The 24,677-nt window shown below is 48.8% G+C and overlaps 1 protein-coding gene across 1 annotated transcript in view; it reads left to right on the forward strand.

Annotated features, from left to right (window-relative positions):
* The window catches only part of ANTXR1 (ANTXR cell adhesion molecule 1), a 69,171-nt gene that overhangs the window by 37,503 nt on the left and 6,991 nt on the right, over positions 1–24,677 (forward strand). The window contains exons 13-17 of the mRNA XM_033081091.1: positions 1,677–1,772; positions 10,066–10,107; positions 16,345–16,440; positions 16,889–17,056; positions 23,363–23,443. Coding sequence (XP_032936982.1) covers positions 1,677–1,772; positions 10,066–10,107; positions 16,345–16,440; positions 16,889–17,056; positions 23,363–23,443 — 483 coding nt within the window. The remainder of the gene's footprint in view (positions 1–1,676; positions 1,773–10,065; positions 10,108–16,344; positions 16,441–16,888; positions 17,057–23,362; positions 23,444–24,677) is intronic.

The raw sequence follows: 24,677 nt of genomic DNA on the forward strand, positions 1-24,677 counted from the left end.
ACAGTTTAAAAGCCACTTTAATTTGTTTTGGATTTTTGAAAATTGATTTTAGAGTACTCTTAATGACCAAATAATTGTTTTAATATGGGGCTAAGGGGGCAGATAATGATTAGACATTAAAAGCCTGATTTCTTCTACAATTTCATGGCAATAAAACATTGAGATCACATTTTCTAAAGCATTGAATACCAGCAGGTTACACTTTGCAGATGATGGATGTGCCTTTATGCTGTTTGTCTGGAGGAACAGCCCCCAGTGTACAGCTCTCTCTTCTCAAATGAGCTTTTTTTGTGTGTGTTGGGCTCCAAGTTCCATTTCTACACATGCCTTGGGTGAATTCTTCTGCTGTATGGATTGCCTCCTCTTGCTTCCAAGTGTCAAAGATCAGGTTGTCTTGATCCAAGCTCTCCAGAAATTCTTTCTGCACCAGCAGAGAGTTTGGAAAGTGCTCTCAGCCTGGTTGTTCTTCCATTACTCTGCATTCTGGAATGATGGAAGGTCATCTGGCCCTTGAGTTGCAGGGGTTCAAGCAGACATTCCTCACACCCACAGGTCAGTCTGTCCCTGGATGTGTCCTCAGTCTGGCACCTTGGCCTTGACATTGGGTGGGGGGCTTTAAATGTCTGGCTCTTGCAGCAGGGACATCTCAGAGAGGTTTAGGTCAGGCCTTGCTGGTCTTGGGGAGGAGACAGGGAGGGACAGGGAGGCTGGCACAGCTCAGGGACACAGGCACATCAGGTTTGGGTTAAATCTGAGCAGCAAGAAGTGGTGCACATCTGGGGCTGGACAGCTGAACTGAGCTGGCCTGTGCAGCAGTCTGCAGTGCTGATCAATACTGGAGAATTGCAGATGAGTTTTAACTGGGAGGAGTGTTCCAGTCGGAGAGGAGGGGATCTTGTGGAGTTAATGATGGGGAAACTCCCTGTGTGTCCTTGTGGTGGATGTCCAGACCTCTTGGAAAACTCCTGGCAGAGCTGCTGTGAGTCAGCACAGCTGAGAGGAGCAGGAGGACCTGGGTCATTGTCATCACTGCAAATTTTCTGTTTGGAGTCAGCTGTAACACCAACATCACTGTCATTTTGTACTGCAGGAGGGAAGAACTGCCAAGTTGCTTAAACTGCAGTGAAACCTTCCCAATATTGTGGCTGCCCCATCCCTGGCAGTGTCCAAGGCCAGGCTGGATTTTGGGGCTTGGAGCAGCCTGGGACAGTGGAAGGTGTCCATGCAGGGGTGGAACTGAATGGGCTTTGAGGTTCCTTCCAACCCAAACTACTCCATGATTCCATGACTATGTTGTGAGCTCTTCTTCAAATCCTTCTTTAAGCCTTCACTTAATATTCTGAGGAATGTTGCATTAATTTTAATCTGAATTAAGTGCTTCATGTTACCATGAGGGTCAGAAAATTGATGCAAAACCTGTGAAGTGAAGGAGAGGTCTCAGCCTCTCTGCAGTGAGGGCTGGGGAGGGCAGGTGCTGCATTCCGTATGTGAGGAGAGAGGAAAGCTGCTCCTTGTCTGACAATTAAACAGAGTGTGACATCAATAACCAAGGTTCATGTGGCAGTAAGTGGAGAAGGGCCTTTGGGACACAGCTGGGTGTGCAGGGGGGATGTGTGTGAGGACAGCTCAGTGTCCCAGGTGTCACACGTGTCACTCCTCTCTGTGTTCTCCTCCAGTCCGACGGGTCCATCCTGGCCATCGCCCTGCTGATCCTCTTCCTCCTGCTGGCTTTGGCTCTGCTCTGGTGGTTCTGGCCCCTCTGCTGCACCGTGGTAAGTGACAGAAACCATCAGCACAGAGCAGCATTTCAGTGCTGCCTGGCTATGAGAAATGAGGGAGAGGGAGGGAGGGTTTTCCACAGGACTGATCCCAGAATGGGGCAGCATTTCTGCCGCTGCTGGCTCTGCTTTGGGCTCCTGTTTCATCTGCCCAGCCATGGATTAGACCCATGGAACAGCAATGCTGCCAACGCCCAAGCCTTGTCAGGAGCCTTTTAGTCTTGTGTTTTTGTCACAAAATGGAAATAGTTTGCAGAAATGTATTCCCTGCCATGCCTGTTTTGGATTTTCTAACCCTGGTGCCAGCATGCTGGAGGGCTCCTGTAGAAGGGCAGGACTGATCAGCCCACACTGGAGTCCTGGTTCTGCCTCATGTGCAAGGAGAAGACATTTCTAGATGTCCACATTTTTGCAAGATGACCTGTGTTTCCTGGATTACCATGTCTGAAAAACTTTGAATAGCCCAGTGACAGTGGAAGTCTGTGCTTCAGTGAACATTGTCCTTCCTCCAGGGCCTTTCACAAAAGTTCAACAGCACAATCACAGAGTTAACGCTTTAAAAGGGCAGAGAGAAAGCAGGAGGGAACAGGAGAGAAGGAAGAAGTGGAGGGAGGCAAGAAGGAAATCACAGACTCAAGAGGAGTGCTCATCTCCTGTGCCTGCTGTCTGTCTGCACAGACTTGTCACACCCTGAGCATCCCTGCTGAGCCCTGGCACTGCCTGTCCCAGCGAGGATCAGGCAAGGGCTCATTACTGAGGAACTCACAGTGCAGGGAAGCTCTGCTCTTGTTTTGGATCTTGTTCGTGCTGCAAATATAGAACAAGAATTGGGGATGCACAAATGTCAGCAAAATTGGAGCCTGGGTTTGTGACTGGCTGCGTGTAACGTTTCAGAAGCTGCTTTTGAGGCTGCCCAAACTGGCTCCAGTTTCTGGGTCACCATCATTACTCCTGATTTTAAATCATAGACCCAGTATTGTAAATTTACACCATGTTGTACCAAACCCACAGTGCAGAGCAGAGAGCTTTGGAGCCACACACTCCAGGAGCCACTTGCTGGAGGATGAGTCTCAGTGCTGAGATGTGTTATCCAGAACAACGATGGAAATCTTGCAGGAAAAATCTTAATTGTCTATTTCTGTTCCTGGCTGAAAATGGGGATAAAACGCTTCTCTTCACAGTAGTTTGGCACCTCTGTCCCAAGATGAAAATCAGAATGGAAAAAATATTTATTTGGACTTTCAGAACAATAAAAAAAAAATTGGTTCTAAAATTGGCCAAAGGACTAGCAGTGTGGTAGGTTGTTCAGAGTTATTTGTCTAAACTAGATGGCACGTTCCCAGAGGAGCTGGGCCAACTTTTTGTTGGCACATCTGCATGGAAGTCAGTGGAGATGTGCCCTGTGCAGACATTTGCACTGGGATCTGGAGGAGAACTGAGGGGATAGAGGGAATGTGCTCCAGTGGTGCTGTTAGAGCAGAAAGTGAAGCTGATGAGCAGAAGGTGTCAATAAAAGCAGCAGGGCACGGAGGGGATGTGGAGCTGTCATTGTGAGGGCACTTTGCTGCAGTGGAATCATGTCAGGACAATGCTCATGTCACAGCCCCAAGTGTGAAAAACAGTCCAGATAAGCAAGGTGGGTGCTGCAGAGAGAGGGAGTCTGCTCCACGTGAGACGTTATAAGCTTAATATTTTCCAGATTTAAATTCTCCACTTAAAACATTTGTTGTAGATAAAAGCTTTTCCTCACTCTCCTCCTTTACCTCCCACATTCCCTCCTAGCAAGGTCTGCAAGAGGGGACTGTCTCACCGATATTTTTCCAATGTAGTCAAACACTTCCCTGTAGCTGTTGGAAAGATTTTATTCCGAGAGCCTGTATGAAATCTCTTCCACCTCACTGGGAGGGCATCCGGTGTGTTTGGCAGTGGATCAGGATGCCTCACTGTGCACTGCTCACCCAAAAATTCTGTGAAATTCAAGATAAACCTGTGGAGGAGTGCCCAGCCTGCCAGGCCTGGGGATGGGGAGAAGGAGCCCAGCAGAGCTCAGTGACTGCTCTGGAAGTGGCACGGGGAGGAATGCAGTGTTGTCAGAAGTGAATTAAGGGCAGAGGAACTGCCTTGCACAACAGCCCAGAGCTCCAACCTCGAATAACCAAACCACAGACCCAGAGACATCGCTGTGGATTCCAGCCCAGGGACGTCTCAGAGATAATTGGGGATGTGTCCAGGGGGAAAAGGAAAAAAACACACAACAAACTCTTCTCTTACCAACTATAAATTTGTTTCTGAGTGACAAGCACATTTCTAAACCCTGAAATTCCTCTTGGCATGCTTTTTAATTAAATAGGAGTCATTACTATCCAGCAGTTCTTCAGGAAAGACACTGAGCCAGCTTCATCCCAGGAGAAAATGGACTGGAGTCAATAGACTCACTCTGGAGGTTTATCTGGAGCCCAGTATCTCCTTGGCAGGAGCCCATAAAGGAATGCTGTTTCCAAATGTATCCAAGTTTATTGGTCTCAGAAGTATTCTGGGATGAAGTCTGGAATTTACCACTCGGTTTACAGTAGAGGCAATTGTTGCTTAGCAGATCAGAACAATAATAACTCTTTGCTGTGCCTGATACACCAGCACAGGCACAATTTCCCTGGATACCTGTGGAGGATATTACAAAAGCATGGGAGGCAGGCACTAACCTCTCCAAAGGTTGTAGGAGGTTGATTGAATAACAGAAAACAAAGAAGCAATTCTGCTGTGCTGAACTGCCCAACACTGAACTCCTAACAAGAATGATAGCAAGAAGGAAGCAAGCACATAGACACCTCCAGCAGGGTCACCTCACCTTTCCTGAGCTGAGCAGATGTGCCAAGCAGCAGATCCCAGCTCCTGGCTTCCCCCAGTCACTGCCTGTCTTCCCATTCCTCCTCTTCCCTGAGCACAGCACAGCCTGGAGCAGTGAGACATCCACAGCAGGAGCTGTGTGTGCACGGGGCTGCTCAGCTGCCCAAGGGTGAAATTGTTCTGGGTAGGAGGCCAACACGAGTCTCAGGTTTAATGTTGATATAAATCAAATAGGTTTTAATGTAGAGGTAAGCCAAAGAGATAATCAACCTCCAAAACTCTCTTAAGGAGGACTTTGCAGGCACGTTGTTATATTGGCCTGGGAATGGAGCTGCTGGAAGTGTTTGGATGCACAGTGAAGCAGAATTAATGCAATAGCTGGAAGGCTGGGCTGTGCTGGGATGGTGCTCATGCATCACATCTCCTCCCAGGTTTGAGTCTTTGCTTCCCTTCTGCAGCCATCAGGGTGGCCTGAGGGGCTGGGCTGGATTATTTGCCCATGTAGAAAATCTGCCCCACTTCACTCATTTTCATACTACAGTGATTTTAAATGCAGGGGTGTGGCTGGCAAATAAATGAGGTGTTGGTATTTAAGCATCCAACACCAGTTTTAACTTTAAAGATGTTTTCTGGAAGTAAGCTTGGAAGAACCCAGCGATCCATTTGGCTCTCAGTCTGTACTGCAGCTGACCAGGAGTTTTGGAAACAAAAAGCTGGATGGAGAAAATACAGAAAATATAGATTAAAAACACATGGCTAAACTGATGGAAGAGCAGGGGAGGAAATGCATAGGCTCTGCAGCAACTCTGGAGAGCTATAAAATGGCAGGGTCCCCTTGGCTGGATGGAGATTCCTTGCAAAGATCCATGGATTCTGCAGTTGTACTGGTCTGAGGAGAAGGGAGCACAGGATCACTTAACCAGAATATTCACCAGGAATCAGTGAGTGAGGGCAAGGGCTCCTGTTCACAGCTCAAAGTAGCCACCATGGGTTTTCTTTGCCCAGAAAAGGGATCTCATTTCCATAGTCTTCCCAAGAAAGTGGGGCAGACACTTGGAGCACACCCCAGTGGCTTTGGCCTGGTTTATCTGTGTGGGTGAAAGAGCCCAGAAAAGGGAAGGACCTGTGCAGACACTGCATTTTTGCCTGCATTCCCTGCAGAGCTGCATGCCAGCCCCATCCAGCTCCAAACTGCACCAGGGTTAACTCAAACAGAGCCTTTTCCTCTCCCTGATGTCCTGTCTTTCACAAGTAGATGATTTTGGCACGTGCTGTGATCCTGTGTTGAATTTGGTTTGTGCAGTTCACCTCCAAATCTTAGGGGAGAAGCAGCCTTTTCTTGTAGTTTTAATCAGCTAAAATTGAGTTTCCTGAATCTGCTCCCAGGCTGACTAGAGACATGAACTTAAAAGGATGAGATAGTTTTCTACTGCACTCTCTGTACCTCTTACTTGCATCTCTAAGAAGATCATATTTTACTGCAGGTGAAGAAATTGGAACAGACCCCTGCTTGTGTTAGCTTTGAAGTGTAGAGCAGATCTCCAAGGGTCTAATAGATACTGAGAAGACACAGAAGATATGACAGAAATAAAAAGGAAATGTTCCTTTACCCAACTCATACCTCAAGTATGAAACAGTCACAGGACTGAGAGGTCAAAACTATAAATATGTAAGGGAAAAAATAGGAAATTAGTCAGATGGATCATAGTTAATGCTATTAAAAATCCTTGTTTATTAAGGTAGCAAGAATACATATTCAGTGTTTTCCAGAAGAGTGAAGGTAATTAAGGACAAAACCAATCTGCTCAGTTAACAACATGCTTCCAAACTGCACTCCTAATTAGAGGCAAAGGCCTTTATTTCTTATTTTGTACTGTTTGCTTCGTTTTAAATGATGGTCTGTCCCATCCTACAGCAGATACTCTCCTCTGACAAGAAACATATTGCCCCTATTTATCATCTAAAACTCCAGGGATGGTTAGTGTGTGATTGCTGGACACTGAGAACTGCTGGAGATCTCTGGGCTCCCAAGACAGAAAACATCCTAGACACATTCCTAGAATATGCTAAATTCGGATTCAGCATGTGCTTTCTTATGCCTGAATCACTTCAGAAATTTCAGGGTGACAGACAATTCATCCTCCCCAATGTTTTTAACCTTCCAGAAGCATTCCTCTGCTTTGCCACTGGGTTATCCATCAGAAGCAGCTGCTTCTCCATGGATCTGAGGCATGGAGGGGCTCAGCTAACACAGCCCTGTCCCTCACCTGCATGTTGGGATCTGTGGGGAAAGGCAAAGAATTACTTCACTGGCCTGGATTTTCACAGCTGTGTGTGGAAGTGCTGACAACTGCTCTCAAGGTTCCTTCTGTGCCAAGGAAAGCCAGGAGCCACCTCTCCACCCCACAAATGAACCTTGCCAGGGTTTTGTAGCACGGTGGTGGTGGAGAAAATACAGAAAATACAGATGGGTGAAGAACTGCTCAGGTGTTCCTCACCTAGAGAGCAAACCCTGGGCTGAACCATGGTGTTCTTCTCCCAAACACAGGGCCAGGAGACCCAGCAGTCCCAGGGATGGCTCAGGGTCATGCAGACCCCACATTTGTGTGTCCATGTAGCCCACGTGGACCAACACCTGCCAAGCCAAACTGGCTGGGCTGCCCACTGGTCCTTCAGCAGGTCCTGGGGGCCACAATGAGGTGGTCATGTGGGCTGTGTCCTCACAGGGTCCCTGTGATGGCTTTTTTGCTCTTTTGAGCTGTTTCTGGTTGTGCCAGGTGAGTGGGCGTGGGCCCTTGGCATTGCTCTGGGCTCCTGCCGTGCCCACTGCTGAGGGATGGCACCAAGGTGCCACTGGCTTCACTGCCTTCCATGTCCCAGAGCAAGGGTCTCAGTGCCCCAAAATGAGGGTCTCAGTGCCCCAGAACAAAAGTCTCAGTGCCCCAAAATGAGGATCTCAGTGCCCCAGAATAAGGGTCTCAGTGCCCCAGAGCAAGGGTCTCAGTGCCCCAAAATAAGGGTTTCATGAACACAGAACTGGGACTGCAACAATCCAAAAGGGAGAAGGAAAAGATTTGTGCTGTTGGAAGGCCAGGGCAACGAGTCAGAAATGAGATTTTTTTGTAAGATTTGAACTTTGAAAGGTCGTACAGGCTCAAAGGCCCAGGAGACTGAACTCCCCCATCTCTAGACTTGTCCAAATTAACCAATCCATGCTGCCAATTTACAGGGAGTTCAGTTGCTCTTAGAAGTGCAAAGCACTCAGAAATGGAAGGAATGTCCTTTTTTTCCCCCTCTCTTGGCCTGTGATAGAAAACACTTGATGTGTTTACAGCAGTCAGTCAGTTTGTGTGTACGTGTGTGCATAGGGGAAGGAATGCCAATGTATGGAAAGCAGCCATCTCCTCACTTCCAAGTGTGCAATCTCCAGTGATACTGGCTGAGAAATTGTGTTTGGATGCTCAGCTGGACCAAAATTGGGTGGTTTATTCTGATGTTTCGTTCCAATGTGAATGAGAGGAACTCCACTAGACACGGGGATGCTCCAGGAGGGAACCAGAAGGTTCCAGCAGGTGCATTTTGGATCAGATATCTGTAGTCTCTCAGTGTCTGATGGGTTTGTGCTCAAGGATTTGGTTCAAAAGGAAGTCTGTTGACAAATGCCAGCCATCAGACTGGCCAAAATTAATCTGAAAAGATCTCCTGTGTCTTTTGGTGCATTGCACACTGTCAGTGTTTATTGTGTCCAGGGACACAGAAGAGATGGTGCTGTGATGATGCTATTTCCTTTCCACAGAGTAGCAGTGGCATGCAGACAACTTTTTCATGTGCTTTTCACAGAATCCCAGAATTATTTAAGTTGTAGGAGACCTCTGAGATCACCAAGTTCAGCCTGTGGCCGATCCCCACCTTGTAAAGCTCAAAGTCTCTTCAGCAGGGGCTCCCTGAGGTGCTGAGGGCCACCCAAACAGAAGCCCTGTGGCCAGGAGCAGGCAGTGGCAGAGCCCAGCACTCATCCCTGCCCTGGGCTGGGACACAACTGCTCCAGCTCTGTCTCCTCCCCAGCCAGAGGCACATGCTCCTCATTAATGGCCACATTGCATGACTCGGGCTTTGCAGAGCAAAATAAGAACAGTGAGCTCATCACAGGAGGAAAAACACGAGTGAGAGGAATTGCTGTAAATATTTATATCTTCAGGTCCTTTAAGGTGATTGCAATTTTCCCTTTCTGCATTTAAATGGCCAAGCTGTTGCTGCTTGGGACTGGATATTTTTGAGGTTTTTGTTTTGGTTTTTTGGTTTGTTGTTGTTGTTCTTGTTTTAGGGTGATTTTGAAGCCCCCCACGTGTGTCCCCCATGCCCGGGCAGCCTCTGCCCTGACACCCAGCTTAGGACACTCAGTGTCACCTTCACTGGTGCTCAGACAGCCCCTGCCCCACAGCCTGGTGTGCACAGGAGCTGCCTGCTCCAGCTGCACCCAAAGCCCTGGAGCAATGCCACCCTGGGGCTGTGCAGGGTGAGGTGTTCCAGGGCTGGGTGACAGCACTGGACGTGCCTGGTGTCACTGCCCTCCCCTTGGAAACCTCTGTGTTGCTCTTGGATGCAGGGTCTGGGAGCAGAGCTGCCTGCCAAGCCCTGGATGCAAACTTTGTGCATGAAATAATGGCCTCACACCCACATCAACTGCAATGGTTCCTATGGAGAATATCCTGGAATAGGCTGCAACCCCACTCTGCTTTTTTTATTAGAAACCTCAGTGAGCCATATATGTATAAATATGTATATATGTGTATATATGTATATGTGTGTATATATTTATATATATGTATATATATTGATGTTTTTTAAAGTTTATGACAGTGAATTGTATTAACCTGATAATGTGAAAAGCATGAATGTGAAGAGCTTTCAGGAATGAAAAAGGAAGAATGGTCTGGGAGAGGAGGCTGGGTGTTATCACTGCTTTGCAATGTCCTCAGGGCATTTTGCTTCATGGTTGGTTTTGCTTTCCAGCTTTGTTCAGATAAATTCAGGTAAATTAGTTGGGACAGGGTTTGTGCATATGTGCAGAGGGCAGGAGAAGGAGATGTTGATTTTACTGTGGTTGTTCAGGTGAAGCATCAATGCTTAGAGCCAGCACTGACTGTGGCAACTACTGGGATTGGGAGAATCAGGGACATCAGACTGAATTTTCTGTTACCTCACCTAATGAGCAATGTGGGTGTGGAGCTGTTATTAGGAATATCTCTGTGGCAGGGCTTTGGGACACCTCCTGCTCCCCCTCAGTGGCAGTGGCACTCAGAGCCACCCCCTGATTCCACTGGGCTGGAACAGGGGTGTTCCACAGCACATCCTGTTGTTTTCTCCTCTGGATTTTTTTGGTGACATGTGAGTTGTGCTGAAGAACAAAGCATGAATTTATGATTCTCTTTAATCCTTCTAGATCATCAAGGAGCCTCCCCCACCTCCTGCAGAAGACAGTGAGGTGAGTAACACTGACCCCAGCTCTCTTCAGTGGTCAGGACAATGTCTGGTTCAGTCTCTTCACAAAAGGTGATTAAATCTGTGAGTTCAGGAAAGGACAGCTCAGACAATACCTGACCTGGTCAGAACAGGGTCAGGCTGTGATTCACACAAGGGACAGCCCTTCAGCCTGTGTCTAACTCTGAAGTCAGTGGAACCTGAACATGTGCTCAGCTGCCCTCCTGGAATGATTCTGGTGGTTTGGGATACATAACCACTCCTGGCAGGAGCTCCCAGTGGAACACACTGCTGTGAGAAATGGAACCTGCTGGTCCTTGCACTGTCTGAGGCACATTCAGAGCAGATGTAAAACCCCAGCAAAATCCTCTCAACATCAGCAGAGCTGCACAAGCCAGGGAAGTTTTAATGCAGAGTAATCAACAAACACTAAATCAACATTAAAGGTTCCATCTTAACTCTGTTTACAGGTTTTAGATGAACCTTGCCACAAATGGTTAAAGCTCTGCCACCATTCCTGAGCAGGCTGTGCCCAGAATCGTGGCCAGTTTTCCATCTGCCTCTTTCTCTGTGCTTTCAGCACACAAGGAGTCTGCCCTCTCCCAGGTTTTCCACACAGGATTTCTCTTCATCCCTGGGCTCTGTGCTTTCTTCTGCATCACACATGCCTCTAAGCCAAGGGATTCAATTGCTGAAATTAATTAAAATACATCATTCTGGAATGCTGGCTCCCTGGCCAAGAACTGGAGGGGGAAATTACATCCCCTAAGAGGAGAAGACATGCATCACCTATAAGGAAGTCTTTTGTCAACCCAGCAAGTGCTGCAAAAGCAGAGCAGTCACTGCAAAATCACAATTGCAGCTTGAAATTCAACTTGTACAGGCTTTAGTTGTTTCCTGAGAGGGCCCTGCAGAGTGATTGAAAATTGGCATTCAGTAGGACCTGTGCTTTACCTGCTGTCTCATCAGTCCAGGAGGGGATCTGGACGTTCTTTCAGGTGTTACTCTCCTCTTTGGGGGCCTGGGCATGGCAGGGTTTGGTTACAACAGTCATGGATTGGTTTGGGTGGAAGGGACCTCACAGACCATCCCATTCCATTCCCCTGCCATACAGGGACACCTTCCATTATCCCAGAGTGCTCCAAGCCCCATCTGACCTGGCCTGGGATACTTCCAGAGATGGGACATCCATCTGTACAATGTGCCAGCTGCTCCAGGGGTACAATTTCACCTGTGCTTCCCACCAGAGCACATCCCCTAAGCTCAGTTACCCCAATGTGCACATTTAGCAGTCAAAAGTTTTTTAAGAAAGAAAAATGTAATTCATACTATTTTAGAACCTTTACAGCATCAAGGCAGTGCTCAGAAATCAGTGAGGCTCGAAGCTGTGACTTGCAGAAGAGCTTCCCACTAGTGACAAACTAGCAGCAGCTCTGAAAAGATGCATTTTGTTGGTGCCTTTACTGCTGGAGAGGCTGGTCCACAGAGTGGGACTGACAGTGCATTCTCAGATCAAAGCCTTGAGATTTTCTGCTTTGCTCTAAACAAATAGAAGATGATTTTCTACAATCCAGGTTTTTAGGTGTTGCAGATATCCCTCTCCCCATCCAGCAGCTGCTCCTCTCTAGCAGGAGGGGAGGTCCCTTCAGGAGCAGGGTTACAGGAGTTGGATTTTTTCCTTCTCACGAAATTCTTGGCTATTAAAAAAAAAAAAAAAAAAAAGACAAGGAATTCTTGCATCAGCAGGTTTGGGAGCTGAAGCCTACAGGAGGAAGGAGAATGCATTACACCAACAATGAGGGGGAAGCAGCCTCTGCTGTTGGACCTGCCAAAGGTTTCACTGAACTCTGCTTCAGAGGCCCTTTGAGACACGTTGGACACTGTTGGTGAAGGGAACCATGATTGACCAGAAACTCCCAATTAATTCATCCCAAAATTGCAAATGTTGTCAGCTCGCACTGTGCTGCTCAGGGAGCTCGGGATGCCGAGGGTGAAGCCAGGGAAGGACAGATGGTTTCACTTAGCCAGGAAGGATTGAGTTCATGCCAAGCGGAAGAGGTGAGTGCCTGGAGGAGCCAGGAGCACCTTTCTGGCCTGTGATTAGTCACTGAAGGTGGATCAAAACCACATTCTTCCACCTCCAGTGAATTGGAAGGCTTTTTCTAGCCCTGCTGGAGGAAGGCACAGCTTTTTTTATTCCTGTGCCCCATCACCTTTAGGCTGGGTTTATTGGAGCAGCTCTGCCGAGCTCAGAGCAGAGGCTCACTATAAGGCTGAAGCTGGTTCTGCTATATTAACCCATCCTCAAAATACACCAAGAAACTCCAACTGCAGGGCTCTGCAGCTTCCAACAATTCTCTGTTCAGTCCCTGGCCCAGACCAGAATTCTGCTGCAGTCAATCCTGGACAGTCAGAGGAACCCACAGCTGGGTCTGCCCAGGCACCACTGGCTCCCACAGCAGCAATCCAGGGACACAAAGCTCCCTGGAGTCTGGCAAAGTCAGGCAGGAGATCAACCAGATGCCCACAGCTTTCCTCATCACTCAGTCCCTTTTTTTCCCTGCTGCTCTGTCACCCAACATCCACGGACATCCCTGGTGTGGCACCGGAGCCAAGCCACCAACCAGCCTGTAATGGGATAATTCTGATCTCTGTTGTCCTCTCGCCCACACACAGCACAGCAAGCACTCACAGGGAGGTGCTGGGGAGAAAGGGCCCTTCAGCAGCTCTGGCACAGCCCCTGAGGGCTTTAGCACTGTCCTGGGAGGCACAGGGACAGGAGGGGCTTCACTCCCTGCAGTGGGGTCAGGGATGAACCCCTTGTTCAGCTGGACCCATGCTGACTGCTGGGATCTGATCTCTCCCACAACATTCACGAGGACAGAGGATGCCTAAAGGACATCCAGAGATGCTTGGAGAGCTGCTTGAACCCTCACTTATTATCTTGGAATGGTTTGGGTTGGGAGGGTCCTGAGAGATCATTCTGCTCTACCCCCTGCCATGGGCAGGGACATCTTCCACTAGACCAAGTTGTTCGATTATTTATGTTCATTGTTCTTTTCCAAATTGTTTCCCTTGCTCCTTTTGGAAAGCCATGCTGGGAAGAAAGCAAAACAAGCTCCAGAGAAAGGATCTGATAGGAATCTTTGTAGACACCAAGGCAGGAAATTTATTCCTGAAATGAAGCCAGGTCCCAGTGGTGAGCCAGTGCTTCTCCTTCCCTTTTTACAGTGAGTTGTGGAAGTATAGGAGGAAGAGAAAAGGAACCTTCCATTTAAAAGAAAAAAGGTGGGGCTGTCCCTGGCAATAAAGGAGGTGCAGGTATTATACCACAGAGGTGTGGAGTTTCATAGCCAAATCTCAGTTTCATAGCCAATCTCATGTGGAATATCCAGGCAGGCCCAGTGCAGTGCAGAGGCTGTGAGAGTTGGGTTTAATCCCATCCTAGTGTTGATTCCCATGGCCTGACAGGAATTTCACCTTCCTGCAGCTCAGTGTCTGAGCTCTGGAGTGGGAACAGCTCAAATCCTTCTTCCAACACAACCTTGGAATCTCCAAGGATCTGGGCCAGGATAAATGGGGAGTTTCTGTGATGATCAAGGCCACCAAAGGCTGGTTGGAGAAACACTTGTGTCTCAAGGATGAACTTGTATGAAGCTGAAGTTGCTCGGGCTGGAGAAGAGAAGATTCTGGGGAGCCTTTAGAGGTACCAAGGAACCAAGCAGAAGTTTCTCCAGCAGGAGGAAATATTCCCTGAGAACAGTAAGGTATTTCCTAAGTGTCACAAAGCACTGAGAGGTGGCCATGGGATTTGGGAACGACTCCAGTGTTGGGAGAAGGGGTAGAAAGAAGTCTCAAGGACAGTTGGATTTGCCTCTGTGTTCTCTCAACACTGAAATTCGATGACAACATCTCTCACACAGAGAAATGATTGTCGTGTCGTGGCTCAGCCCTTGGTGCAGGCAGAGCTCTCTATAAATGCTGAATTCTGACAAAATTCAGGCATTGCAGAGACAACTGGGAAAATAATTATAAGGGTGGGGAGAGGGGTAAGTTGTCCAATTTTATTTTTTTTAATATCTAGCCAAATTTAGTTTGAATTCTTACCCTGAGTGGTTCAGATGTCCTTTGTGGAGCCTGATTTATCCTTGTGTTACCCCCAGATGAGGTTCCCTCAGGTCAAGGTCAAAGTATCCAGAGTCCAGCCTGGCCTTTGAGATAAACACAGATTTTTGTTTTCTGCAATCCAGCGCTTACGAGTCTGGATCCCTGACTGTGAAATGCAGCTCTGTCCTGCTTCTTCTTATTTGTTAAAAGAAACTCTAGCTCCATCTAAAGCAGATTTTGGGGGTGGAAAGCTGCCAAGCTCTGTACAGTCAATTTCCAGCATCCTTAAATGCACTTGGATTTTCCAGGGCTGTTTTTGATGCTGCAGCTGGGTCGGAGCTGGAGCTCCCCAGGTGGCCATGTGTAGGAAAACACAGGTGAAGCAGGCTGGGAACGGGAATTCATCCCTGGCTCACAAACTGAAGTGCTGGATGTGGGGTTTGGGTGCCTCTTCTTTCCCCTTTTCCTGCTCCTCCCTGCCCTGAGCCCTGTTTGCAGTGTGTAGGACATCACTGGTGGGGGCTTCTTGCTTGTGTTGCAAAACCTCCCCTGTCCTTCCAAACATGTAAACAGGCTCATTCTGCAGAAAACTTGTGACTCCTTTGTTTTTCAAGTGTCCGTGCTGCCTCTCTGTGCGTGTGCTGTTGTCTTGGACTTGCAGGGCTTTTAAGGGCTTGTGGGGAAAATTTCCTAAACCTTGGTATTTCCTGTTGTGAGAAGTCCAGTCTGTGCTGAACTGAAGAGAGAGAAAGAAAATTGCTGAAGGAAAATATTTAGATGGCTTCGCCTCCACTTTTTTTTTTTTTTTAAAAAAAAAAAAAATTCCTGATGGAAAACTTCATGCAGAGATATTGAGTTCTTGAGTTGCAGCAAAGAGCTCAGCCCGGGGCCAGGGAGGGAGGTCAGCTCTGAAGAGAAGGACCTGGTAGTTGTGACCAGTTGTTCACCCTTCCCTTAGATCAGGACACGTTTTGCAGCCCAGTTTCTGTGTGTTTTGATAAACTGAAATGCTTTTTGGTTGCCATGAAAACCAGAGTTGTTCTTGGATTTTTTTTTTTTCCCCACCCAGTTTTTCAGTTTTCCTGATGGGGAGTTTCAATTTCAAAGTATTTTTGGCTTTTCCAGTTTTGGAAAGCTCCTAAGTTTTGGAGTTTAGCCAAATCCCCGTGAAAAATTAAAGAAAGAAGAAGAAAAAAGAGAGAGGGACCATTTTTCTTTTCTCTCTGCATTTTTCACAGGAAATACTTCACGTTTTTGATGAACTCTGCTTTTCTGCTTTGCCAGTTCACAGCCTGAACTGTAGAAATTAAAGGGAAAGGCACTATAAGAGCTCCATGTACACTCTGACCTTACAAAGTGCAGAGAATTTAAAATACCTTGAATTTCTCTAGAGCTTTAGCAGCCTCATTTTAAATAAACTGAAGGGAATTTTCTTGGTCTGTTAATTCACCCAAATCTGAATGTCACCATGAGGTGCTAGGCAGGAGTAGCTCTGTGGTTGGTGATGTTGAATTTAAACCTCATTTTTCACACAGGGCCTGCCTCTCTCTGGCAGAAGCCACAGGGCTCCCTGAAGCCACATGGACTTCCATGGGCAGCTGCCCCAGGTTCATTCCAGGAGTTAATTCCATTCTTGGGACTTCTCCATGAGGCTTTCCCATCCTATTCCTCTGGGCCATCTCCTCTCAATAAACCTGGGCTTTCCCACTGGGGTTGTTTCCAAAGGTACCCCGAGTTTGCCATCACTCAGGAGAGAATTTACTCCTTTTCTTGCTCTTTCCCTGCATCCTGTGAGAGCTGAACTCCCATATGGGGATTTACCTGGGCCTGGGGGTCCCTGCAGCACAGGGAGCCACGAGCAGCAGCTGCCTCTGCCCAGTCCCAGCTGAAGGGAAGGGGTGGCAGAGGTGAAAAATGGCAAAATCTCATTCTTGCAGGAGCTGGACTGTACCTTTCAAGTGGTGATGTTTCTGTCATGAAACACTGTCCTTTCACGAGTGTACATCCTCTGGGAAATAACGAGAGAGAGCAGAACCTGGCCTGCCCTGCCAGCCCAAAGGACAAGGCAGTGCTCATTCCTTTCCATCCCTGGTCATTGCTCCTGACAGTGCCACCCCTTGCTGCTGTTTTGCAGGAGGAAGATGATGATGGGCTGCCAAAGAAGAAGTGGCCAACAGTCGATGCCTCTTACTACGGTGGGCGAGGAGTGGGCGGCATCAAACGGATGGAGGTGAGGAAATGCCAGCTCTGAGCTGGGACATCCCCTGCTACCATGGAGGGGACTCAGGACACAGGCACCAACTTCTTGAGGCTTTTTTGGTGCATCTGAGTCCAGATCATTTTTCTGTGGGAATATTTGGGAGCCAAACATAGATTTCTGAAGTTTGGGACCATCTTGGAACCAGCAACGTCCTGGTTCGTGCTGGGATACGGGGCAGCACTGCCATATAAATTACAAGGAAATGGTTTTAGTTTTTCTGAAAAGCTTTCCCACTCCCACATTTCTCATATACCACCACGAAGGACAAGTTCAAAATTTGGGCTGCAGGCTAGAAACAAACCTCACAGCCTGTGTATTGCCCTTCAGCTTGGACCTGGATGCTGGGAAAACACAGAGGCAGGGCTCAGAGGAGTGTGACAGCAGCAGAGGTGTGACACAGCCTGATCCCTCCTTCCAGGTGCGCTGGGGAGAAAAGGGCTCCACGGAGGAAGGTGCCAAGCTGGAGAAGGCCAAGAATGCCAGGGTGAAGATGCCAGAGCAGGAATACGAGTTCCCTGAGCCCAGGAACCTCGGGAGCAACATGCGCCGGCCCTCATCCCCTCGGAAGTGGTACTCCCCCATCAAGGTGAGCCCAGCCCTGCCCGGGCTGTGTGCAGGAGATCTTTCTGTTGGGATGAGTGTGCACATCCAAGGGTCACACCTGTCACAGAGGCTGGTCCCAGGTGCTGCTGGAGTACCCGAGGGAGCTCTCTGAGCATGTGCCTGGGGAAGGAGCACTGGGAGTCTCCCACCTGCTTGGTCAGGTTTGGGAGTTGTGTTGCTGGGAAATGAGAAATGGCCTCTCTGAAGGAGAAGAGAGGCTTTACTGTCCTCTTTCCTTCCTGCCCAGCAGCAAGCAGTGGGATCAGACAAAAGCTGCGAGTCAGACTGGAGATGTCCCACCCTGCAGAGCCCCCGGGGCTCCCTGCACTGCCTCTGGCTCCTGACCTGCTCCAGGTGGTGCCCGAGGAGCCCAGGGCACCCTCGAGGCTGGGCTCTCCTCAGTGCCTGATCCTGCAGCTGGTTCAAACCCGGGGTAGGAATGGCAGCGATGCTCAGAGAGCCCGGCTGGATTCCAGAGATCCAGAAACGTGAGCCTCTTTGAAAATTTGGTGCAGCACCTTCTCTCTTTTCCCCCTGGAAGATTATCATCCCATAAACAGAGCCTCCCAACCCAGCATTTGCAGTCGTGTTTAATGACTTCAACATGTGCCTGTGAGGGTTCTTCACTCCCACGGTGGGACTGGGGAGAGGCAGCAGCCCCAGCTCTGAGTGGGGAGTGCAGCACACCCCAATCCCAGCTGAGAGGGGAGTGCAGCACACCCCAAATCCCAGCTCTGAGAGTGGAGTGCAGCACACCCCAAATCCCAGCTCTGAGTGGAGTGCAGCACACCCCAAATCCCAGCTCTGAGAGTGGAGTGCAGCACACCCCAAATCCCAGCTCTGAGTGTAAGTGCAGCACACCCCAAATCCCAGCTCTGAGAGGGGAGTGCAGCACACCCCAAATCCCAGCTCTGAGTGTAAGTGCAGTACACCCCAAATCCCAGCTCTGATAGGGAAGTGCAGCACACCCCAAATCCCAGCTCTGAGAGGGAGTGCAGCACACCCCAAATCCCAACTCTGAGTGGAGTGCAGCACACCCCAAATCCCAGCTCTGAGTGGGGAGTGCAGCACACCCCAAATCCCAGCTCTGAGTGTAAGTGCAGCACACCCCAAATCCCAGCTCTGAGAGGGGAGTGCAGCACACCCCAAATCCCAGCTCTGATAGGGAAGTGCAGCACACCCCAAATCCCAGCTCTGAGAGGGAGTGCAGCACACCCCAAATCCCAGCTCTGAGTGGGGAGTGCAGCACACCCCAAATCCCAGCTCTGAGTGGGGAGTGCAGCACACCCCAAATCCCAGCTCTGAGAGGGGAGTGCAGCACACCCCAAATCCCAGCTCTGAGTGTAAGTGCAGCACACCCCAAATCCCAGCTCTGAGAGGGGAGTCCAGCACACCCTAAATCCCAGCTCTGAGTGGAATGCAGTACTCCCCAAATCCCAGCTCCGAGTGGGGATTGCAGCACACCCCAATCCCACATTTCTGCCCCATGTTCTTAAACAAGCTGCATCATTACTTTGCATCAGGGCACTTGGAAAACACACCAGGCCCACCTGGGAGGTTCTCCTTGCTCCTGGAAATTACCTCATCCAGCCTAGACACAGCACAGACGGTTCTTGCAGCTGAGCTGACAGAAACACTGATTTTAGGATAAAGAGCCCTAAAGAGCTGCTGGGGCAGCTGGGACCATGTGGGTGCAGCCACCTGAGCTCATTCCTTTCCCACACAAGATTCTGCTGAGTTTCTCCCCTTCCCCAGCTGATGCTGTTGGATCACAGTCCTAGGAGACTTTCAGTGAATTTTCAGGATTTATTCTGCATGCAGCTCTCAAAGGAGGAGTCAGGTTTGTTGCAGATCTGTGTCCAGGATGGAAATTCTCCAAAGCTTAGGATAGGCTTGGAGAGAAGATTCAATGTATGTAGTGCTGAGGTTCAGTTCTGACTCTGGAACAGCTTTTGCTTCATAACAATAAGAATTTACTTATAAGGGCGCCTACAAATATTAGCAGCATCTCATGGGTGATATTTTTAATTCCTTTAGAAATGTCTCTCTTATCTACCATTCCAACTGCGTGCAGGATAGGGACAGTTCCACTCCAAAACACTGTGTTCAAATACTGCCAAAACTTTGGAGTGTTCCACATCTGGATAGTATTTAGCAGCCTGGACAAGAATTTATGTAATTATTAATTGCCACCACACCCCTTACTGAGCTGCACCCAAAAAGTGGATGGAGACAGGATAACTGTCTCCAACACTTTCCTCATGGACAATCATCAGCACTCACCAAACCCAGGAAGGATCATTCCTTGCTCTTGCTCTCACTGAGCAGTAAGGAATTAACAAAATTGGCACAATCCATCTGCAGTCTTGGCAGAAAGCCGTGTCCTGGAGGTGTGAGCACAGAAGATGGATTTGCAGGGAAGGTGCCTGGGGCTGGACCATCAGCCAGGGCAGCACTGGCTGGGATCCATCCTGCTTTGTCCAGTCTGGATTTTAGAATAACAGAGAGGCTCCCACCACTTCTTGGGGGGGATATTTCACAGACCTCACCCATAGGAAGTGTCTCCTGATAGTCACCTTGAATTTTCCCTCATCCCCATGCTCCAAGTGTGCTGTGGATAAAGCAGAAGTTAAATTTCCACCCCCTGCACTGGGGTGGTTGAAGCACCCTTTGGGGAGCAGATAAACATGGCTGTAACAGGCTGCTTAAAAAAATCATGGGTAAAGGAGAAGGGCGAGGAATTAAACTTCAGAAACAGTGAACCAAGGGTGATTGAACCTGGTAAAGAGCCAGGAAATTCACATTTTAGGACCAGTCTTCTTGCTGGTCACAGGTCTCTTCTCCACACTGTACAAGTACCAGCCCCTACTTAGAATGTTCTGCCTTTTATGATGGAGTTCTTCTTCCCTCTATTTTTCAATCTTCCCTGAGTCATGTCTATAAGTAGGTAGACAGCTGAGAGTGGATAGATTGGTTTTTTAAATGCTCCAGAGATTTATTTGCTACCAAATGTGACCACTGACACTTAACAGATTGGGGTTATTATTGTTGTTATTCTGATTTGTGCTGTTACTTCTTAGCACGGTGCCAACTGGATTATCCTGCTTTTAAAATGTCATTTCAACTGTTTGAAATGCCAGTGCAGATAATCCAAGGGGAATGACAAATCTGCAAACTTCTTAAGAACCTTGCCAAACTGTCAGTTTGTCTGACAGGGAGGGGTAGCACAGAATGTAGGTGGAAGTGAATCAGAGACACAGAATCATGAAGGTTGGCAAAGCTCTGCAGGATCCATCCAGCACCACCACCGTGTTCACCATTAAACCATGGCCCCAAATGCCACCTGCACCCCCAGGAATGGGGACTCCACCACTGCCTTGGGCAGCCTGGGCCAGGCCTTTTCAACCCTTGCAGTGACAAAGTTTTTCCAGTACCCAAACTAAATCTCCCCAGGCACAGCCCAAGGCCATTTCCTCTCATCCTTGGAACAAGAGACTGACCCAGCCTGAGGCTGAAGCAAAAGGTGGTGCTGTTCAAAGGAAGCCTCAGGTGAATCCACATGGGAGCCACTCCAGCACTGCCTGGGCCCATGTCCCTGGCACTTCCCCAGGCTTTGTCCCTCCTGTCTCCTCTCACAAAGTGCCATGGCACTGCAGCCTGGGTTTACAGACAGCTCCAAAAGTGCCTCTGCCCAACAGCAGCAGGTCTCAGGAGCACTGAGGTAACTCAGGGTCATTGCAGTGCTGAATTAACCATGAATTCAGGGGAAATTCCATGGCTGGAACTGTGCACTTCTTCATTTGTCATCTGCCCCAACTGTTTCTTCTCTCTGGGCTTCAGATCTAGTAGGACTCAAGGCTTTATCTGCCTTCAGACCTTTCTTTTTTTTATCTTCAAGTGACCTCGTGCTTCAGCTGGGTTCCAGACACAGAGGCCCAGCCAATCCATGGAGGGTTTCTGTTTCCAAGGGAAAGCATTGCCATTTCACTTCTTCAACCATCATCCTTTCCATGATGCACACTCCCTCTCTTCCACCCAGATGTGTCAGGCAGACCAGAGGCTCCCAAAGATGGAGCTCTTGGCTTTTCCCAAGAAATCATGGTAGGCTCTTGGAAATTAGGACAGCAGAGTAAAAAGGAATTTTTTTTTTTGTTCCATGGAAAGTTGTCAGTTTGCCTCTGCTTTCCTAAAGGAAAAATGGAAGAAAAAGGTGCTTATTTCTTAAGCTGTCAGAGTGGACAGGAGATCAAGAGCTTCAACCAGCTCTGCTGCAGAGGAAAGATGGAGTGGAATAGAAGGCATGGTTTCCTTCAGCTCTAAGGAATTCTGCTGTCCAAAGTCAGAAGAATCTGACACAGAAGTTTCTTGCTTCTCCCTCTGAGAATCACAGAGTTTCCTGGCTCTCACCTTGGGAAGTCTTTCCCCAATATCCTATGGAAACAAGTTCCATGCAGTCATTTTATGTGTCTGCCTCCACCCATGGCAGTCCCTGCAACTCCCAAACAAGCTTTGAACCATTGGCTGAACATGCTGGTGGAGGAATAGAGATCCCAGAGGGGATTATGGCCCTGGTGGTTCCTTGGAGGGGGAAGAGAAGGACTCTGCCCCCATGAAAGGGAGCCTTTAGTTAGACACCAGAGACCTGGGGTCACAAAGGACCTCCCAAACACCCCAAGTGTCAAGTCTGGAGCTCACACACCCAGAGCAGGAAAATCAGCTGCCTTACTCTGAGTGAGGGTGCTCACTGTTCCCCACCACCTCTGCAGCATCCAGCTCACATTTCCATTTGTTCATCATGTCCCACAGGACATTTCTGCTCTCACAAGAGTTTTGTAGTCCCTGTTTGCAGGAAAGGGTGATCAGACAGGAGTTCCTGGATCCAGTCATGAGCCATTCTTTGGGTTTGATGCTCTTAACTTGCACAAAACAGTTTTGTAGCAGGGGATAACTTTGTACATTCTCAGAGTGGCTTATCTGTGTAGGTACAGAAAAGTTTGCTAGCATGGGTTATGCTTGGGGTTCCTGCTCTAATGTCACAGAGCATTCTAATGCTCTAATATCACTCAGAGCATTTGGAACAATAATCATGGAAACATTCATAAATACTGCATGTTGTAAACAATACAATAGACAGAAATTCTATCCTCCAGAAAACAGAAATCCCAGAAATTCCTACAAATCTCAGGGTACTGAGTTCTTCACAGACCAAGGATCAAATGAAGTGAATGTGAAAAGAGTTGGATCAATTAATCTTGCTTTGTGACCTGTCTGTGGCCTTGCACCAGGGCAGTCAAGGTGTGCCCCTATGCAAACCCTCCTGCAGCTCTCCCAGGGGCTGAGTCCTTTTTGGGATGGAAGCCCTGGCCTGTCAGAGGAGGGGTAGAGCAGGAATCCTTCAGCAGCAGTTTCAGAGCAGGTGATTTTGTGAATATTTCTTCATTGCAGAGCCCTGGGCTGCTCCTTCTGGCCTCGTTCAGCTCATTTGGGGAGCACCCTGAGGCTTGGCTGCCGAATTCCAGTCAGGGATGAATGCTTGGGCTGCACTGCAGGGAATGGCAGGGGGGTCTGACCACACATCAGCCAGACTCTGTCTGCAAGAGCTTTCAACACGCTGGGCTTGGAGCAGAGCTCACCCAGGTCTGTGCCTGTGGGTGTGGGCTGTGAGCCCACCCAGCCAGGGCACAGCTGCTGCCCCTGAGCTCAGAGTGGGGCTGGAGGCCTCAGCCAGGCAGGGGTGACTGCAGGTGTGGCTGCCTGGAGAATGCAAATGTGAGCTGGCATGGGGACAGCCTGGGCGAGCCCTTCCTTGGTGGCTGCCAGGGGAGGTGACCTGGCCTTCAGACCTGCCTGGGGCTCAGCTCTCCTGCCTCAGCACAGAGATGGGTTTCAATCAGCTCTCCCCAGCAGGTTGTTTTGAGCCATGAGTGAGATTTCTTGACCGAGGCTGGGGAGGAGCTGCTCAGCCCGAGCAGGAGGCGCAGAAGCTGGGGAAGGCTTTGCATGAGTTCACTGCTCACTGTCTGCACTGATTTAACGTTTTGCTGGCTGTGATGCCTGGAGCTGAGTAGGTATTGGTGTCTCTCTGAGAGCCCAGGAGGTGTCTGAGTCACACATCACCTTTGGAAAGCCAGGCATGCTGTTATCTGTCACTGCAGTGAGCGCACAGGAGTGTCTCTGAGAGAAAACATTGTTCTGTAGCATCTCCTACAGGCTCTGGGGTCAAACCTGCTCGGTCTGGGCACTGCACTTAGCCCTGAGCATCACTGACACCTCTCTCCTTTCCTTGCAGGGGAAGCTGGATGCCCTCTGGGTCCTGCTGCGCAAGGGATACGACCGCGTGTCCGTGATGCGTCCCCAGCCAGGAGACAAGGTACCAACCCCTCCAAAGCTGCCCTGCAGCAGGGAACAGCAGAGCCCTCTGCCTGCCTTCCCTGTGGGAGTGAAGGCAGGCACTCCTGACAGCTCAGAAACGAGCCCTCAGTCACATCTCTCAGTTTTGTTTGTGGGGTTTGGCTGCTGTGGTTTCAAGGCTGAGCTGTGCAGGTGCAGGGAGCCCTGGAAGAGCCCAGCACAGTCTGCCCTTGGAGCCCAGAGCTGCTCTCCACCAGGCACAGGAGGAATTCTTATGAATAATAATGGATATTCCTGCATGAATAATAAGGGATATTCCTGCATGTTTTGATAGGACCTGAGGGAATGGCTGAAGCTGTGTCAGGGGAGGGTCAGGTTGGGTATTAGGATATTCTGTGATTTTTGTTCATTGAATTCCCCTCATGGTGGAAAATGTCAGTTAGATTAATGTCTTATGCAGTCAGTCACACACCCCTGACATGAATCAACAAAGAGCTTGGAGTTGTTTCAGGAATATATTTGTCCCAAAGTGTAAGTAACTACAACACTGTGAAGGCTTCAAGAAACTCAGCTGCACATGAAAAATGTAATTTTCTGCTAGAGATTCACAGCCCTGTAGCATTTGGTTCCTTGTGAGCATTTTTATTTAATACAGGACCTCTTTGTGAATTGAAAGGTTTAATATTTTATTCCTTCCTAGGGAAGATTTGCTAAAATGGCTTCACTGATTCTGACTTTTGGGAGAAAAGTAGGGAATGCACCCAGGTTTAGAGCTGCTAAAATACCTGTTCCTCTTCAGGTGATTCCTTCGTTTGGGCACTCGCTGTTCTCAGTTTGGTTTTGCTCTTGGGGGTGACCTCACCTGGCAGTTATGTCACTGCTGTTGGGATAAACACAAACAGCTCACTAAAACCTGCCAGTGGTTACCAGCAAGGGCTTTGATGTCCTCTAACACACCATTATTCACAGAGGCCAAACACTCAAGCTCATAGTTTTGTTGGCACAGAGGAAAATCTTGCAAAAGGACCTGGAAGTGCTTTGTATCTACCCAGGGAGGTGCCCAAACAAAGGAGTGACCTGAAAAGGAACAGGTATTCCAGAGCTGCAGGTGGATTTCTGAACAAACACTTCTGAGTTATCCAGGAACAAACCAGCAGCTCCACAGTGCCAGGCTGGAGAAGCTGCCAGCCAGGGCCTGCCCTGGGGGTGTGAGAACCTGGGGTGAGCAGAGCATCCCACTGGAACCAGCAGAA

Source organism: Catharus ustulatus, chromosome 27 (genome assembly GCF_009819885.2).
Source record: "Catharus ustulatus isolate bCatUst1 chromosome 27, bCatUst1.pri.v2, whole genome shotgun sequence".
NCBI classification, from domain to species: Eukaryota; Metazoa; Chordata; class Aves; order Passeriformes; family Turdidae; genus Catharus; species Catharus ustulatus.